The sequence below is a fragment of the Lutra lutra genome, chromosome 8, assembly GCF_902655055.1.
Source record: "Lutra lutra chromosome 8, mLutLut1.2, whole genome shotgun sequence".
NCBI classification, from domain to species: Eukaryota; Metazoa; Chordata; class Mammalia; order Carnivora; family Mustelidae; genus Lutra; species Lutra lutra.
The window spans coordinates 126,940,129-126,959,146 of NC_062285.1; the positions used below are offsets into that span (position 1 = coordinate 126,940,129).

Sequence of the window (19,018 nt, forward strand, 5' to 3'; positions counted from 1 at the left end):
TAAGAATGATTATCCTAAGCTGCAGATTTTTCTGCAGTAGGAGTGACTGGTAATCTTTCCCCCTTTACACGTGAGGTTGGTCTACCCTGTGTTATGTTTAACTTAGAGAATAACATATATACTGAAAAATCATTAGAAAATCTGCAAATATTTTATTTTCTCAGACATTCATGTTTTAAATGTAATATATTGTTTTACAAAACACAAGACTGGCAACCTGTTTTAAAAAAATAATACCTACATGTGAAAAAACACATTTAGAAATTTTTAAAAATTGTGAATACAAGTTGTCGTTTAGAGTGTAAGCAAATTGCTGAAACCGAGACGGGTTCATTTCCTTCCAGCAGGCCAGCTCACGCACATCATCCCAATTTCCGTAACTGCCCCTGTCCTTGAGGAGTCTGTGCCTGCACGACCAGGGTACTATTTGCACACAGTAGTCTTTGAGGTTTACGTCATAGGTGCTGTTCGTGAACAATGAAATAGGGCTACAAATGCACAACTCGACATTTTTATGTAGGAAATACTTAAAATGTCAGATTATATCAGCTGTTGCGGTGATTGAGTTTAAATATCCCCGCAGGGTCAGGAACAAACCAGCTCTCCCATAAGTCGTTGTGAACACTAGGAAAGTCCCAAGGTTTGTGTCTTCCATTCCAGTGGAGTAATTTTGCTTCCTGCAGAAAGTGCTCGGAATATCTGGTATCTGGATTCCAGCCTTCATGGTGTTTAGAAGAAAATAAGAGACTTGTTAGAAAGTAAAATTTTTATATTGAAAATTGAATACAAGTCCATTATTTAAAAAACTAAGCAAATCAAAAAGTATGTAAGAATTTACCACCCTAAATCTCCAAAATAACCACTGTTAAGAGTTTCTCCTGAAATCCTTCCAGTAACATTCTAACCTGTATACGTGTGTGTGTGTGTGTGTGTGTGTGTGTGTGTGTGTGTGTGTAGTATAGCACATGTAGAATGGATAGAGAATTATTAGTCTATAATTGTTTACTTACTGAGTTCCTTATTAAGACTCTCCAGGTTGTCTCTGTCCCTTCACTGACATGAGTGAACACCGGACAGGCTCGTGTGCACATTTGGCACGTGTCTACAGATCCGTTGGGTAAATTCTTGTAGATGGAATCACTAGACCGAAGGGTGCGTGTCTTACATTTTGGTAAGAGATTGCGGGACTGTTCCCCGGAAGAACTTGTGTCCGTTTCCCTCCCACCAAGAGTTTACAGGCGTTCTGCTTTCTCCACATTTTCCCTCAGAACAGCAACGTCTTCCTGTAATGATCTTGCTCTTACCAGATGGAATGCGAAGAGTAAGACGCACTTTCCAACACAAAGCTCTCCCCGTTGGAATGTTATTCCTCTCATAAGGAATCACTTAAGAGATGGTGCGTTTACCCTAATACTGCCATTGCTTAGCATGTTTTTAGAATATCTCTTCCAGAAGTATGTTATGAATGTAATCTTTTTTTTTTTTTTTTAGTATTCTCTATGGTGTTAAATTTCCTTTCTATGCAAGAGAATTTGATATTTTTTTAAAACTGAAAATCCCTTAAGAGAGGGTGAGTAGCTGGAGTTGTGTGTTAGTCCCTCTTAACACATGATGCAAGAAAGAAAAAACAAAAACCCATCTCCTACTATTCATAACCCAGCTGTGAAGGCAGTTACAGAAGAGGAGGGGGGTGTTTCAGGTTATGGGAACATAACTGGAATAATTATCAACTTCCAAAGACTGTACAAAGGAAATGCTCATCTGGGAAGAAGCACCCTAGAGTCTCCACTCAGCAGGACATCATCTGTCCACTCCATGGTCTGAGGACTCCCTGTGGGCTTGCAGTTTGCCTTTAATTAAATAAAGGTCCTACATTTTTAAAATCTTAAGCCTACCTGCTTAGACCCAAACTGAATACCCAGTAGTGTTACATTGCTTTCTGCTTCCAAAACACCCTAAACCAGAATCATTTTTCAAATGATTTCTGGGTAGATTTACTTTGCAGACTTCCCTGATTCCAAAACCTTCAGGACAGATGTAGTCTCTGTTCCACAAAGAAATATTATTCCTTTCACCTTAGGAAGATTCTGCCCCTTCCTACTTACCAATTGGATAGTTCATAAAATGTGATTGAGACTCTGCAAGTTCATAGAATGCTCTAACCTTTTCATCTAAGTTTCACGTAACTATTCCTACACAACCTTTTATAGACCTACAACTTTGATGGGATTTTTCTGTACATTCATTACAGGGAAACATTGACTTTTGACCTAACAGTGAACCCAACATTATTATAAATCAAACCAGATGGAACATTAATGTCCTGAACTTCCCTGTGTTGCTCCTGTATGCATACAGATGCTCAGGAAAGTCAAGGAAGATTCTCGTAATGAGGCAGAAGCAAATCTATACAGAATCATCAAGAAACAGGAACCCAGCTACTATAGTTTTATGTGTCCCTTTTTTTTTCCTTTTTTTTAAAGATTTCATTTGAGAGAGCGCACAAGCAGGGGCAGGGCAAAGGAAGAAACAGGTTCCCCGCCGAGCCGGAGCGTGAAGTGGGCCTCCATCCCAGGACCCTGAGATCATGACCCGAACTGAAGGTAGCCACTTAACCAGCTGAGCCACCCAGGCAATTATGTGTCCCTTCTTTTAAAAGGGAGAGTAAAGGACATACCACCTTGCAGGTTCTGAGAATTAGAAATAGTATTCACCTTTGTCACCAGAACCTAGCTCAGTCCTTGACGATGTAGAAGGTACTTAGTAAATATACATCCATAAGTCATTGTCTCCAATTCTAAAATAATGCCCAAGTGTCTGAAAACGAGGATTTTTAATAACTTTTTTGGTAACAAAGCCTAGATCCCACTCAGGGTATTGCATGACATAAATGTATGCATCACGGTGCTTTTTTTTTTTTTTTTTTTTTTTTTTTTTTGAGGGACAGAAAGGGAACGCAAGCAGGGGGAGTGGGAGCAATAGAAACAGGCTTCCCACTGAGCAGAGAGCCCAATGTGAGGATCCTAGGATCATGACCTGAGCTGAAGGCAGACACTTAACAACAACTGAGCCACCCAGGCGCCCCTCACGTTACCTTTTTAAAATTCAAAACCTTTCCCATTTCTAAACAGGTCTGGCCCAGTGCTTTTGGCTAAGGGATTGTGGCCATGTGTTTGAATGAATGTGACTGTCTTCTGCATCAGGCCCTGTGCTAAGCAATTTACAAGTATTAGGTGATTTATTCCTTATAAAAACTTTATAAGGTTCTATTGGAATCAGTTTACAAATGCACACCTAAGGCATAGAAAGATTGAATAATTTGCCCGACATAGGTAACAGCAAAGTTGGGATTCCAGTCCATATCACAGAGCCTGCACTCCCGCAGTGAGGAATGAATAAAAGACTCACATGGTACACAGTCAAGAAACAACTTAAAAGAGAAGCTGTGAGCCGTCTAAATACATCAGAAACCATAATGCTAATTTGTTTGGTTTTGCCCACTGCAGGCTACTGCAAGACGGCAATAAAGGCTAGTGAAAAAGTTCTATTTTAACAATAGGTGATGTTTACTGAGCACATACTCTCTCCTAAGCATGAATCTAATTGCTTCCCATGAATTCCTAGAAGCATACCTCTCAGGCCATTTCTATCAGCTGCATTTGTAGAATCTGAACAACGGAAGGTTAAATAATGGATCACCTCCAAGATCACCTGGAGGATCTGCCCTGAGGAAGCTGGTGTTACAGCGCACTCTCTTGCCCTTGGGGCTCACGGGTCTATAATATGCGTATTTGTGTTGTCTCCCTAAAATACTCACCCAGGTGCCTTATGTGCCACAGGGGGTTGATTGCAGAGTATTTCCCATGAAACACAATCAGCATTGGGGACGTGGCCACCCCGCCTCCCAGGGAGCTGCTGTAGAGATTTTCCCTAAGAAAGGGAATAGAAAAGCAACATTTGGCCTCGAAGCACACAGACTCAGGTAAAGTAGCATCTTCTAATTTTGAAAGATGCAAGACCATTTCCCACTATATATAGAAAGACTATAGTTTTTCATTGTCCCTCAACTTTTTATTTTGAAAATTGTCAGACTTACACAAAATTGTAAGAATACCATGAATTCCCATCTAATTCATCTACACTCACAGCATAGCGTTTTGCCATTTTAATTTTCAGCCTTTTTTAATGGCAAATATAGATCAAATTCCAATCCTACATTATATAGAAGAACTACTTACAAATTCAAGGTTATCATGATATTTTTAAATATCCAGATAAAAAAGATGGACAGGAAATACAATGACATGTTTAATAGTGGTTTTGTTAGAGGGTTTTTTTTTCTTTTAAAATTTCGATGATAAAAAATGCTACATTTTTAAAAAATTCAATCTTCAAAAACAAAGTTGAGTTTATAAAATAAGTCTTAAAAACAAGTCTACATAAGAAGGAGACCCTCAACTGAAATAAATGATTTTCAGTGGAGAAGGTTCACTAGGCTTCTGGAAGAAGACTTTACATTATTAATTCATTAGAAAAAAGTTTGCATAATAAGATTCTGCAGGATCCTGCTTCCGCTGACATACCATCTGTGATTAGATTCTCATCTCTCGTGCCCATTCTTCTCATCAGTGCCTCTGTAAGAAAATCTAAGATGTCCGTGAACTATTTCTAACCCGAGTTACGCCTAGAAAACTAACTGAACCATTGTGTTGCCAAGCATGGAAGGTGGCAGACGGGTCTACACATACTCCACATTTTTTTGCATCCACTTCTCCAGTTGTTTGGTGATGCGCTGGTGCTTCCATTCCGTCATGTTGGCCACAATCACACCCGGATTGAACGAGCAAGTGCTGGGGCTTATGCCAAGGTCTTTTATCGTCTTCTTCCTGTAGTCCAGGTAGCCCATGTATGTATTCTATAAAGGGACAGCATATGCTTTTGACCAAATCTTTCATTTCTGGAAAGTAATCATTTTCTTGAGACCACCGTGCAGTATCTGGGTTTCCTGCTAGGTCACCGGCCACTTCCTAGTGTCCCTGCTGGTTTTCTCGTTTCTCCAGCCTCACTGCCAGCACCTGTTCCTGTCTCTAGAACTGACTCCTGGGACAGCCTCATGGCTCCAAATACCATCTGCAGAGCCAGCCCTGTTGTCTCCGGACTCCCAGGTCCTGCCACATCTGCCAATGCTGTCCCCTGGGGGCTTAACACGGCAGCTCCCCGTACACCGAACACAGCTCCCAGTCCTGTCCCAAACCTGCTTCCTCATAACCTGCCCCACCTCGGTTCCTGGCAGCTCTGTTCTTCCAGGTACTTAGGCAAAAAACCCAAAACCCAGGGTCGTTAGGATCTCCGTGGCTCCTGCTCATTGACTTTTCATCCAAATCTGTCAGCAAGCCCTGTTGGTCTCGTCTTCCTGACCACACCGCCCAACACAGCTACCTTCCCTGGTCTGGGCTGTCATTACCACTCGGGGTTTCTGCAAGTTTCAACTCCACTCGGTCTCTATGTCCCTCATCTGCTCAAAGCCTCCCCGGTGGCTTCCCATCTCAGAGTAAAAGCCGGGCTTCCTAAAATGGGCTGCCACACACTGTGCCAACTGTCCCCACTGTCATCACCTTTCTAACGACTCTTCTCGCCCCGCTTTCCTCTGCCACACTGATCTCCTTGTCTCTTCAATGCAAGAAAGATACACTTCTGTCTCAGGACCTTCGAACATACTGTCACCTCTTCTTGGAAGGCTTTTCCTCTAAGTATCTGCTGAGGTGGTCCCCTCAGTACTTTCAGGTGCAGGCTCAGGGACACCTCCTCAGGGGAGCCTTCCGTGATCACCCAATTTAAAATACAGCTCGACCTGCACCCTGGTCCTCTGTTAAATACTTCATTTACTGACTGTCTCTTCCCACTAAAATGTAAGCTACACAAAGGCAGAAATTTTCATTTGTTTGCTGTATCACTGGTACCTAAAACTGTCAGGCACATAGGGAGTTGCCGAATGGATGTGCCATAAGGCAAGACACATTGTTTCATGCGCACGGGCTGTCCTAACCCTCCTCCGTGTGATGCTCAAGGTAACGGAACTAATGAAGACACTCGCGCACTTCCTGGGTGTCAGGCAGGTTCTGGGAACTTTGCACACACTACCTCATTAATTGCATCCAATCCCTTTCCATGTATTAACTAATTTAATTCTCACAATCGCTCCACGAGGGAAGTACTCTTCCCATCTCTGTTGGACAACAGAGTGAGAAGACGATTGGTAAGTAACTGGCCCAGGGTTTCAAGCTAAGTGATGGATCCGAGGTTTCGACCATGTCAGGGGTGGCCTGAAAGCCTAGGCCTCAAAGTGTGTCACATCTCCATTGTCACACATAAAAATGACTTCCTGGAACGTTTTTTTTTTTTTTTGGAGAACAGCATGTGATTCTTAACAGCACCAAAAGCCATCCTTTTGGCTTTAGTATTCCATATAGGTTCATCTTTCCTCATTTCTTCCAGGATAAGGAGCTCTTTCACCTTGAGGAAAATCAGTATTTTTCCTCTATTGCAAGTGGGGGGGAAAGTGGTGATCACTACTCTGAAGCTAGAACCCAAAGTGCAGGGAGCCTCTTAGAGGAAACCCCCTGTCTTGGACAGAGAGTGTGGTTCCGGCCACCTACAGAACCAGGGTCCCTTCTAGAACATTACTACAGGCTAGAACTTGGGCGTCATGGTATCCCATTGTGGCTCACAAAAACAGAACAAGACAGGTACTGTTCTTGCCGTGTTTCAGACCAAGAGAGCGGGACTTGCAGGGTCGTCCTGCCCCAGCCTCGGTATGCAGGGAGATAGGGTGGACCGGGCAGCCCAGGCCCCTCCTGGGCAGGGTTCTCCCAGGTTAGATTATGATGAGCTGTGGGAAGGGAAGGGAGGAGAGCAGCAGGGTGAAATCAGGATCTCCGAGCAGCGAGCCCACCTGCAGCCCCACAAATCTGTTCATGTCCTGAGCAGAAGGCAAATCGCAGTCCCCCGAGAAAGCTGCCGCGTGGCCCAGGGCCAAGGTGGTGTCATAGAGTTCTTGGATATCACCTGAATTTAGAAACACCAAGAGTTAAAATAGTATAGCATTTGTTTTAGAGCTAGATAGAGCCTTAGAACATCAGGCAGGCCCCGATTTTGCTGTGGAGGAAAAGTATGTGATCCCAATTTCAAGCGGCCTGAAGATCAGCTTAATAACCTAGCTTGTCTGGGTTCAGAAAGCCACTGGATGGTAAGCTCGGACCGGCACTGGGCCGACTTCTTCACTTCGGTTGCCATGTGGCTTCCACACCTGTGCTCATCTTATTTGCACATGGGAGATAGCAACACTGAAACACCCAAACCGAGCTCACTCCCGAGAGTGTCATCAGGGAGACTTTATTACCCTACATTTTAGGGATGCAAAGAAAGGGAAGGCTAGGTTATTTATAGCTGACTTGGACAGAGTAGCTCCCAGGTCGGCTGGATACTCCAGGGAAGTGGATATCCACACCTGTCTTCAAACTATTCCCAAACTTATAACCCTCAATTCTCCCCACTTGAGTACACAAGTCAGAATCACTGAGCACCTCGCTATTTGGAAAATGAAGGGGGTAAGTCACTCATTCTACTTATCAGCCGCTCCTGTTTGTTCTTGGCAGTCGGCAGTATACCTTGTACAATGACGTCGTCGTCCAGATAGATGACTTTCTCATGTTGATGGATAAGCAGGGGGAGATAAAATCGAACAAAGTTCAGCTGTCAAAACAACAACAGAAGCGATGGTGGGCCTCAGCTCAACTCCAGGTGCAGAGCAAAATCCAAGAGGCTGCAGAGATGCCTCAGCGGCCAGGGATGGGGTCCCGGGGTCACAACCTGAGCCGGCAGATCAGCGCCCTCCTAGATCCGAGCCCTCAGCTGTGGAGACCGTGACAGGACACCTCCCCTCTGTGACTGGCTACAGCGGCAGTCAGAGGCTTCCTTCCCGGTCTGTCTTTCAGGCCACAAATTGCCTGTTGTCCTCTACACTCGTAATTGGACTGCTGTCAACTAAATCAGCCTCATGCACATGCACACACGCATGCATGGGCACGGGCACAGACACGTCCCGGCCACAAGTTCAACCTCTTAGCTCTGTGGACCAGAAAAAAAGTCAGACAAGCATGAGCTTGGGTGGGAGTCGTGTAGTTTTATTAGTTGCACCATTTAATCCAAAATCCCATCTCAGCTCACACTCCAATAATAAATATAAGGGATTGGGGAAAGAGCATGTCATCAAAGGGCTTAGAATTCACTGCCTTCTTGAGGATGGATTTCAGTAACAATTACGTGTAGAAGGTGGCTGCATTTTCTGTGAATCTGCCATCAATACTACTCTTTATGCAAGAAAGAGTCCCTTTGGTAAGAACTCTTGTAGTAAAATACCTTCAGATTCCCAATGCCAGGGAAAACAGTGGGTGTCTCCTGAAAATATCTTAGTTGAACTTATGAGGTATATAATCTATCACGCTACTGTTTTTCCTTAGCTACTGGGATACCCTGGGCTGAATTTAATGTCCAGTTGCCGTACACAACAGCCTGTGGGTTGGGAATATTTTTTCCTGGCCTCACTGGCCCCAACCCCCACCCCCACCCCTACAAGCATATTCACATACATAAATGCATCCTACATTTTCTTACACATCATTTCTTCTTTAATAGTTTCATTATATTTATGTAAACCATCTTAAATTCTTCTGGAGCAGGTAGCTTATAAATTTTAAGTAACCAGAGCTTGGTGGAGATCTAACACTGCTTCAAAAATATTCCGTCCACATCCCAGTGGCTGGTGCTCCACACTGAGCAAGAGTCTCACCAAAGACTGTCCCCAGCACATGCGTGTTTCCTACTTACAGGCTGGAGCAATTCAGGCCTCGATGAGTCTGGTCTAATCTTCCCTTTGAGGACTATAGGGTTGAATTCCACGATTTTAAAGTTTATTTCTCTTAGTTTAGAATGTTCAATCCATTTTCTAAAGAGATAATAAAAAAAAAGAAAGAAAGCTCTAGTTGCTTCAGAGTCAATCTGTTTCCTCCTTAGAAGGTTAAGAATAAAATGTGTATAACTTTAGTAGAGTTTAGTCTATAAATCCTTCTGATTTTTTTTTCCCTCAGTCTGGCCCAGCTTCAGATCTTTCCTCTTTTTTACTTTAATTCGCATAACTCTGCAAAGGAAATGAAGCAAAATAGTAATAATCAAATATCTCCCCAGATCCACATAATCTCCACAGGAAACTGGAAGAACAAAAATGTTCCTGCCATGGGCTAACAGATTTATCAAGTTATGAAGCAGGACATTCAGAATCTTCTACTCGATGGAAGTCATTCTCACTCTGCTGTTTGGACTCCAAGGATGATTTGAAGTTATCCTTGTCTCTTTGTCTCTGCCTCTCACTGTTCGCCACCTGTCCTCGCCTCCCACACTCCCCTCCCTGTCCCCATCCTCTCCCCTCATGTTCGCTCAGTCTCACACAATGTGTGACTATCTTTTATCCAATTCATAATACAATTCTTGGTAGAAATTCTCTCAAAATACAATTGTCAATGACTCAAGTCACACATGGTAGTGTTTGTTTTTGCTCAAAAATCGACAAAAGAGGGGCGCCTGGGTGGCTCAGTGGGTTAAAGCCTCTGCTTTCAGCTCAGGTCATGATGCCAGGGTCCTGGGATCGAGCCCCGCATCGGGCTCTCTGCTCTGCAGGGAGCCTGCTTCCTCCTCTCTCTGTCTGCCTCTCTACTTGTGATCTTTGTCTGTTGAATAAATAAAATCTCTTTAAAAAAAAAAAATCAACAAAAGAGTTGATCTTCTGAATAGCATTTAGATCTGCAAAATTTGAACCATAAAACCAGTCATTTACACAATGTTTTTTTTTTTTTAAGATTTTATTTATTTGTCAGAGAGAGAGCGAGAGCGAGCACAGGCAGACAGAGTGGCAGGCAGAGGCAGAGGGAGAAGCAGGCTCCCCATAGAACAAGGAGCTCGATGTGGGACTCGATCCCAGGACGCTGGGATCATGACCTGAGCCGAAGGCAGCTGCCCAACCAACTGAGCCACCCAGGCGTCCCTACACAATGTTTTATGTCAATTATATATCTTTTTTTTTTAAGATTTTATTTATTTGGCAGGCCAAGATCACAAGTAGACAGAGAGGCAGACAGAGAGAGAGAGGAAGGGAAGCAGGCTCCCTGTTGAGCAGAGAGCCTGATGCGGGGCTCGATCCCAGGACCCTGGGATCATGACCTGAGCCAAAGGCAGAGGCTTTAACCCTCGGAGCCACCCAGGCGCCCCATATGTCAATTATATCTCAATAAATCTGGAGGTGAGGAGAAGTCATGAGATGATCCAACTGAAACACTGGCAAGTACTCAAGCAACTTCTAAGTGGCCAAGAAATGTGGGAAAAACAGTGCTCAGACTCACTAGATATAAAGGGATCTCAAGGTAAACCACAATGAGATAGCCCGGACACCTGTCGGAATGGCAAAGTTAAAAAGACTGACCATACCACGTTGGGGTGGTAGTTGTTACGGGGGCTATGTTTACTTTGTGATGACTCACTAGGCTGCACTCAGGATTTGTGCAATATTCTGTTTTTGTGTTTTACTTCAATGAAAGGGTTTTTTGTTTTTAATTCTTTAAAACAGGGGTAGTGGGCTACACAACAAGAGCTGGGAGACAGTGCCTGCTCAGAGTCCTGGAGTTCATGCCTTTTGTTCGAGTACAAACCCTTGCTCCGAACATATTACACACGCTACGCTTTGGGGTTTGGTTATCTGGTTTTCATTCCCACTGAGAATTACACGGCTGTTAACAGCAGGCTAAGGGAACAATATGCAACAATAGATGATAAGAAAAGTGCGATATGAGACAGAAAATCTAGAATGTATACATAAACCCTCAAAACCCACAGGAGCCGAGGACCATTTAGATTAGGAGCGAGTGTTTTCCGTATCTCAGTACCTCCTATTCATGCTAGGACTTAAAAATCTAATTGTAAAAATCATACATAAATACATTTTCAGGGAGCCTGGCTAACTCAGTTGCAAGATCTTGATCTTGGGGTCATGAGTTCAAGCCCCACATTCAGTGTAGAGGTTACTAAGATAAATAAACTTAAGAAAAATAAATGCTTTCTTTTTTACTTTTTTTTTTAATATTTTATGTACTTGAGGGACAGAATAAGTGAGAGAGCAGGAATGGGGGGATGGACTGAGAGAAAGGGAGAGGCAGCAAGGAGCCCACAGTGGGGCTGGGATCATGACCCGAGCTGAAAGCAGATCTTAACCAACTGAGTCACCAGGCGCCCTTATTCTCTTTCCAAATAATAGAAATAACACTTGAAATACCTTGAACTTCCCTTCATCACTGATCTCCCCAGTCCCTCCATCCTCCCCAGAGATAGCCATTATTAACAGATGGAGACCTTTGGGGCCTTTTTTTTTTTTTTTTTTTTTTTTTTTTTTACAGAAACACATATATGTACACGTACACATTTATAGTTTGGATAGGGTTTCTTTTTAAGAATTTTTAAAAATTTTTTATTTATTTATTTGGCAGAGAGAGAGAAAGAAAACACAAGTAGGGAGTGACAGGCAGAGGGAGAAGGAGAAGCTCTCCCCACTGAGCGGAGAGCCCAGCATGGGGCATCTGATCACAGAACCCTGGGATCATGACTTGAGCCCAAGGCAGATGCTTAACTGAATGAGCCACCCAGGTGCCAACCCCCTTTTTTAAGATTTTATTTTTAAGTAATCTCTACACCCATTGTGAGGCTCGAACTCACAACCCTGATATTAAGAGTCACATGCTAGGGGCACCTGGGTGGCTCAGTGGGTTAAAGCCTCTGCCTTCAGCTCAGGTCATGAACACAGGATCCTGGGATCGAGCCCCGCATCGGGCTCTCTGCTCAGCAGGGAGCCTGCTTCCCTTCCTCTCTCTCTGCCTGCCTCTCTGCCTACTTGTGATTTCTGTCAAATAAATAAATACTATAAAAAAAAAAAGTCTCATGCTCTACTAAGCCAGCCAGGTACCCCTGGTTTTTTATTTTTAAAGCTATAAACTAAATGTTTTTGTGCCCCCCCCCCCCCCGCAATTCATATGTTGAAACCTAATCCTCAGCGTGATGGCATTTAGAGGTTTGGTCTTCAGAAGGTGTTTAGGTCCTGAAGGGTGGGGCCCTCATGAGTGGGATTAGCGCCCTTACAACAGACACCCTGGAGAACGCCCTTAACCCTTCCTCCACGGGAGGACAAATGCAAAATGCAGCAAAAATGCAGCCCTCTATGAACCAGGAAGCAGGCCCTTACCAGACGTGGAATTGGCAGGGGCCTAGATCTTGGGCTCCACAGCCTCCAGAACTGTGAGAAATACATTTCTATTTTTGTAAACCACCCAGTCTGGGACATTCTGTCCCAGCAGCCTGAATGGATAAGACATTCGTAGAATGGGTCATAGCATATGAGATATACTGCAACGTGTGTCTCCTACTGGCCAATAGATCTTTGTCAGTATACCACATTGCCTTCTTTCTCTTCTAATAGCTCGGTCATACTCCATAGTTTGTTTCAATATTCTTATATTGATGGACATTTAAGCACTTAACAATTTTTTTTGATATTTCATATAATGCTGAAATTAACACTGTTGCACCTATATTTTGATAATATTAGAATTTCTGTACCAGATTCTGAGCAGTGGAAATGGTATGGTGAGTCAAACTATACATGCATATAACATTTTTTATAAAATTTAAATTCCAGTTAGTTACCCTAAAGTGTAATATTAGTTTCTGGTGTACACTCTAGTGATTCAACACTTCCATACAACACGTGGTGCTTATCACAAGTCCACTCCTGAATCCCCATCTTCTGTTTTGCCCATTCCCCCGACCCACCTCCCCTCTGGGAACCAGCAGTTTGTTCTCTATAGCTAAGAGTCTGTTTCTCGGTTTGTCTCTCTCTCTTTCTTTTTTCCTTTGCTCATTTTTTTTCTTATATCCCACGTATGAGTGAAGCCGTATGTTATTTGTCTTTCTTTGACTTATTTCACTTAGCATAATACAATCTATCTCCATCCACCTCATTGCAAATGGCAAGATTTAATTCTTTTTTCTGGCTGTATAATACTCCACTGAATGCACACATCCCTTCTTCTTTATCCATTCATCTGTCCATGGACGCTTGGGCGGCTGCCTTGATTTGCTGCTATAAAAGGAGGAGTGCATGTGTCACTTTGAATTAGTGTTTTTGTATTTCACAGGTGATACCCAGGAGTGCAGTTACTGGATTGCAGGGTAGTTCTACTTTTAACTTTGAGGAAACTCCATACTGTCTTCCACAGTGTCTACAGCAGCTCAATGCATACAAAATTTTATTAGACATTGCCATATTGCCCTCTCAAAATACGTTACCAATTTACAAAGTGTACATTGTTTAACTAAGGGATAGGCATGTGCATTTTCTTGCACTGGACTTTGTCCTATTTAATTTAATTTAATTTAATTTAAACCATCTTGATGTGTGAAAAATTATATGTCATTGTCATTTTAATTTGCATTTCCCTGTAATACAGAATACCTTTTCATGTTTGTTGACCACTTGTGTTTTTTCTTCTGTGAATTGTTTGTTGGTATTCTATGCTCATTTTTCGACTAGATGCTTCTATGTTTAAAAAAATTTTTTGTAAGAATTCCTTTTATACTTTGGAAATTAATCCCTCATCTATAATACATGCTGAAAATATTTGGCCTAGTTTATTGTATGATTAATTTCACTTACAGTGTTTTTCATCTTTTATAAAAGTTTTTAGAGGTATCTGGGTGGCTCAGTCATTTAAGTGTCTGCCCTCAGCTCAGATCATGATCCCAGGGTCCTGGGATTGAGGCCCAGGTTGGGCTCCCTGCTCAGTGGGGAGTCTGTTTCTCCCCCTCTCTCTGCCACTTCCCTGGCTGATGCTCTCTCTCTCAAATAAGTGAAATCTTTAAAATGGGCAAATAAATACATAAATAAAGTTCTTGTCACTAATTCCAACACTTGGGTTCTTTAAAAAAAAAGTAAATCAATAAATTAATAATGTTTTAAAATATTAAGCAGTAAAATTTGTCCATTTTGTTCTTATGATTTTTGGGCTCACAGAGTCATTTTCCATAGCAAAGCCTGCATTTTTTAGAATACTTTAAAATTTGATTTTCTGTTTATTTTTTCTAAATCCATTTCCAACTTGTTTTTTTAGTGTGTTGTGTGATAGGAAACAGATTGCTTAGCAGTTCAAAAATCATAATTAGTGATGATCTGGGTCATAGTGAAATGATATTACATTAATATCCTCCCAGGCTAAGAAAGCAGAGAAAAGAGAAACCATTTGGGAAAGAAAGACTTCCACATAACCTGCTTAAGGAATGCAATTCTTCAGTTCATTAGACAATTCACTTAGGCAGAATGATGCATTGCCCTACCAGATTAATGAGGCTTTGCTATAACTTCCCTAGCGAGGCAACACATTCATCAGGTCACCAAGTAAATCTCAAATTAATTCAAATGACATTTATCAAACCCAAAACACAGGGAAATCCATTTAAGGAAAGATAAGAAAGATGAAAAAGTAGAAAACTCCAAAGTCTATAGGGCACAAATTACCGGATTCGAGATAGTGTGTTCCGGAGTCCAACGACATAGAAGAGAATGTTGGCATCAGTGTTGCTGTAGATGCTGTTGATGGCAGCCATGGTGGCACCCATTCTCCCTGCCGCGGCACAAATCACCACAGGAATCTCCTCCTCCATTTCCTCAGGAGGCTCAGAGTCATCATCTGGACACATCAAAATCAGTGCCTTAGAACATGAAGGAATTTCAAAGTAGGGCCAGTTTAAATTGTGTTCCACACTCCTGGCGGAAGACAGCATAGAGTGGAAGAGACTGCCAACTGTTCTCCAACACCCAGTCTCCTCTTCTCTTAGAACGACAGAATTTTACCTGGCACATTGCCAACCACAAAGGATCTGTTTCTCAGATTCCCTTGCAAGTCTGTGTGATCAAGTTCAGACCAACAGCAGGTTAGTGCAGGTGTGTGGGCGACTACTGGGTTTGCCTTTGAAAGAAATGTGCTGGCCTCCCCTCTTCTCTTTCCCCTTCCCATTGTCTGGAATGGGGATATGATGACAGGACTTCGGGCAGCCATCTTGGACCACCAGATGGAAGCTACCTATGGAGGACACCAAAACCCTAAGAGAGAAGGAATCTTGATCGGGGTCACTATGGAACAGACACATCACACTTTCACCTGAGAGCAAATAAACTTCTGTTTTGCTTCAGGCACTATTATTTTGGAGCTCTCTGACAGAAGCCAATCAGATAGCCTAACACAGACACACAGTTGAAAAACACATGAAGAAATGAAAGCCTCCTTTGACTCAACAGTTCCTCAGCTCCTCACCTTTTTTCTAAATTGGAATATTTACCCTGCCTGTGCTGCTATAAAATCTACTGCTTGTGATCTTCCTTCCCTTATCCACCCTCTAGTCAAGTGTCTCAAAAGTTGATGGCAAGAGAAAGGCAGTAAATGAAAGAGCATGACTAATGGACAAGATGAACAATTGTTCTTTTGAGCTGTGGCTGTGATATAAAACACTGGTATTGTAACATCACATTTTGGCACCACAGTGCAATTTTCTAGGATGAAGGGATGAAGGATAATCATTATCCTTATGTAGAGTATCCATTATCTGGTGCCCTTCTGGGTTTTACTTAAAGTTCACTCTCTGTTCACAGATACTTTTTGCAAAATACCACTCAGAAGCAGGGTAGTCTAGCTGGTGTTTAATCCAACAAATATATAGTAAACTAACTACCAGAACCTGTGCTTTGTATAACTTAAGGAACATTGAAGAGTCTGCCTGTTCCCTTCCCACATCTCTTCCACAAGCAGGCTACTACATCGGACATGTCCACCATGAGAATAAGTCTGTTTTCACAGTATCTTTACTGATGTGAGAGAATGCTCATAATACAATGTTAAGAGGGAAAAGAATACAAAACTCTCTCTAGTATTCGGCGCACAAAATTACCACAGGAATCTCCTCTAGTGTTTGATCCCGATGTGATATACAGACATATATATTTTCAAATGGATCTACATCTGTTTATGGAATGATGAGTGATTTCAATTTCCTTATTTGCATCTCTCATGTTTTCCAAATTCTCTAAAGTAACCATGGTTACTTTCATAAACAACAACAAAAATATTTCTTAAGGGATTATTCCTTTTAGACTCAACTGTCACCTTGGCGAGGTTTCCCAGTCATGTGGCAAGTCCACCTGCTGGCAGTGAAGTGAACTGCCCCACACGCAAATCCAACCGTTTGTTCCCTGCTTCCCAGCCTCCAGTGGTTTCCATAAGGTAAAGCCACCTTTCCTTTGCCTGGCGCACAGGGTACCTCGTGATCCAGCCCCTGCTCACTTCCCTAGCTTGGACTATTCCAGCAAAACCAAACTCCCTGTGGTCCCTGGAACACTGCACCAGGCAGGCTGTACTTTTCCGCAGTGCCTTTGCACACACTGTTCCTGATGCCTGGAACTCTCCTTTCATCCTTTCCTGCATGGCTAGCTCTGATACCATCAGTCCAGATCAGACCCTCTGAGAAGCCTTAACAGCTTCTTAAACAAATTAGCTCACCCCCTGTCTGTGCTCACTTTGGCTTTGTTTGTGGCTGGACTTAGTAGCTGCATAGCTACATTGCAATGTTTTTGGTTGCATGTCTTTCCTTTCCCATTACACCGGGAGCTCCGTGAGGGCTGGGATGGTATCTTGGTCATCTCTGTCTGTTCACTTGCAGCTAGCACAGTGCCTGGAACACGGTAGATTCTCAATCTGTTTTGGAGGGATCATGAATGGATGGCTGAATTTATTAAATCCTCTCTTTGAGCACTCACCCCACTGCACACAAAACATCTATTCATGTGTCTGTCTCCCCTGCTAGACTGTGAGCTCATTATATTATCCCCGCGGAGTCTGGCACCTAGGAAGCACTTAATAAAAGTTTGCTGGGTTTCACTGCATTGATGTGCAGCTCTTACAGAACAAGGTTTTGGAGGAATGATTCCTGAACTACTTCTAGGCGCAAAGAGAGAGAGAAGGGCTGGAAAGCTGGGGCAGAGCCAGGCTGAATTAGGTGACAGAATAAGGGAGGAAGAAGGTGTCCCCAGAAAAAAAGGGCCACCCCAAGAGGTCAAACACCAAGTTTACAGCCCTGCTGCAGACACGTCACACTGCCACACTTCTCAGGATCCTCTGCCAATCAGAGGAGCTGGAAGCTAACCTAAGCCAAAAACACTGCTCTCTGCCAAGAAGTCTTCCCTGGACAGAATATGGATGAAGGCTCACTAGAGAAAGAGGGGGAAGATTTATCAACGGTAAATTCTTCACTCATGTGTCATCATTACGGCTCCTTGGGGAACCATCTACTGTATTTGGATCTGTTGTGCCAGGGGGCACCTAAACCAGTCCACCAAAAGATTTAGCTGCTTGGTGCCCATAAAATCTCTAGAAAACACTGTACCAATGGCGATGTGGACTAGAAATGTATTACATTGGACTAGTCTGCTCTCACAGCCTCTCTTATCGGACCATGCCCATTTCTAGAAAAAGTGAAATGTCTGCTCTCCCAACGCCAAGTCTCTGAATCCCATTTCAAATTAGGGTCTTTTTAGCCAAGCATGTAAACTTGCCTCACCTCAGATGGGCCAGGTGTGAATCACCAGCTAAATTATTAGAAGATTACATCAAATGTCATTATCAGGAGAAGACACAAAAAGGCACCATGCTTTTCTTCCGCATGTGACCTGACAGGGCTTCTAGACATTATCTCATAACACTAGTTCTTTGAATTATTGTCTTTGAAAATAGAAAAGTTAATATGGAGTAGGTGGAGCACAGAGGAGTTTTACTGAGTCTGTATTATAGAATGGTAGAGAAAAGTCATTACACATTTCTCACAGCCCATATACAACACCAGGAGTGAACCTTAATGGTATAAACTGTGGATAGTCGGTGTTAATTACATGCCCGTGAAGGTTCGTCAGTCGTCACTAATGTACCATCTGGCAGGGGATATTAATAATGGGGGAAGCTCTGTGTGTGTGTGTGTGTGTGTGTGTGTGTGTGTGTATGTGTCTGTGTGTGTAGGGGCAGGAGTTATATGGGAAATCCCTGTACCTTCCACTCAATTTACCTATGAACATAAAACTGCTCTTATTTAAAAAAATAAAGTCTGTTTTAAAAACGATTTTTTACATTTATTTATTTATTTAATAAAGAGAGAATTTATTTATTTATTTATTTAAGAAATAAATAAATATTTATTTATTTATTTTTAATTTTAATAATTATTATTTTTAATTTTAATTATTATTAAAATTTATTTAATTATTATTTAAATAAAAATTAATTTAAATAAAAATAAATAAATAAATAAAAATTAATTTAATTATTATTTTTAATTTTAATAATTATTTATTTATTTATTTATTTAAGAAAGAGAGAGCACAACAGGGGGAGCAGTAGAGGGAGAAGGAGAGACAGACTCGCCACTGAGTAGGGAGTCCAATGCGGGACTCGATCCTGGGACTCTGGGATCATGACCTGAGCTGAAGGCTGATGCTTAACTGACAATATATAAAGCCTATTAAAAATACTAATATGCACTTCCTGAAAAAAATTCCAGGGGCACCTGGGTGGCTCAGTCAGTTAAGAATCTGTCTTCAGGGGGTGCCTGGGTGGCTCAGTGGGTTAAAGCCTCTGCCTTCGGCTCAGGTCATGATCCCAGGGTCCTGGAATCGAGCCCCACATCGGGCTCTATGCTCAGCAGGGAGCCTGCTTCTCTTCCTCTCTCTCTGCCTGCCTCTCTGCCTACTTGTGATCTCTGTCTGTCAAATAAATAAATAAATAAATCTTTAAAAAAAAAAAAAAAGAATCTGCCTTCAGCTCAGGTCATG

The 19,018-nt window shown here is 42.4% G+C and overlaps 1 protein-coding gene across 1 annotated transcript in view; it reads right to left on the reverse strand.

The window, feature by feature from the left end:
• Nucleotides 1–73: 73 nt before the first annotated feature.
• GLT8D2 (glycosyltransferase 8 domain containing 2) overlaps nt 74–19,018 on the reverse strand; it is a 37,397-nt gene continuing 18,452 nt past the window's right edge. The window contains exons 4-10 of the mRNA XM_047743457.1: nt 14,666–14,837; nt 8,887–9,004; nt 7,668–7,752; nt 6,953–7,065; nt 4,749–4,915; nt 3,818–3,930; nt 74–718 (exon numbers count right to left, since the gene is read on the reverse strand). Of these exons, the coding sequence (XP_047599413.1) occupies nt 546–718; nt 3,818–3,930; nt 4,749–4,915; nt 6,953–7,065; nt 7,668–7,752; nt 8,887–9,004; nt 14,666–14,837 (941 nt within the window). The 3' untranslated portion in view covers nt 74–545. The remainder of the gene's footprint in view (nt 719–3,817; nt 3,931–4,748; nt 4,916–6,952; nt 7,066–7,667; nt 7,753–8,886; nt 9,005–14,665; nt 14,838–19,018) is intronic.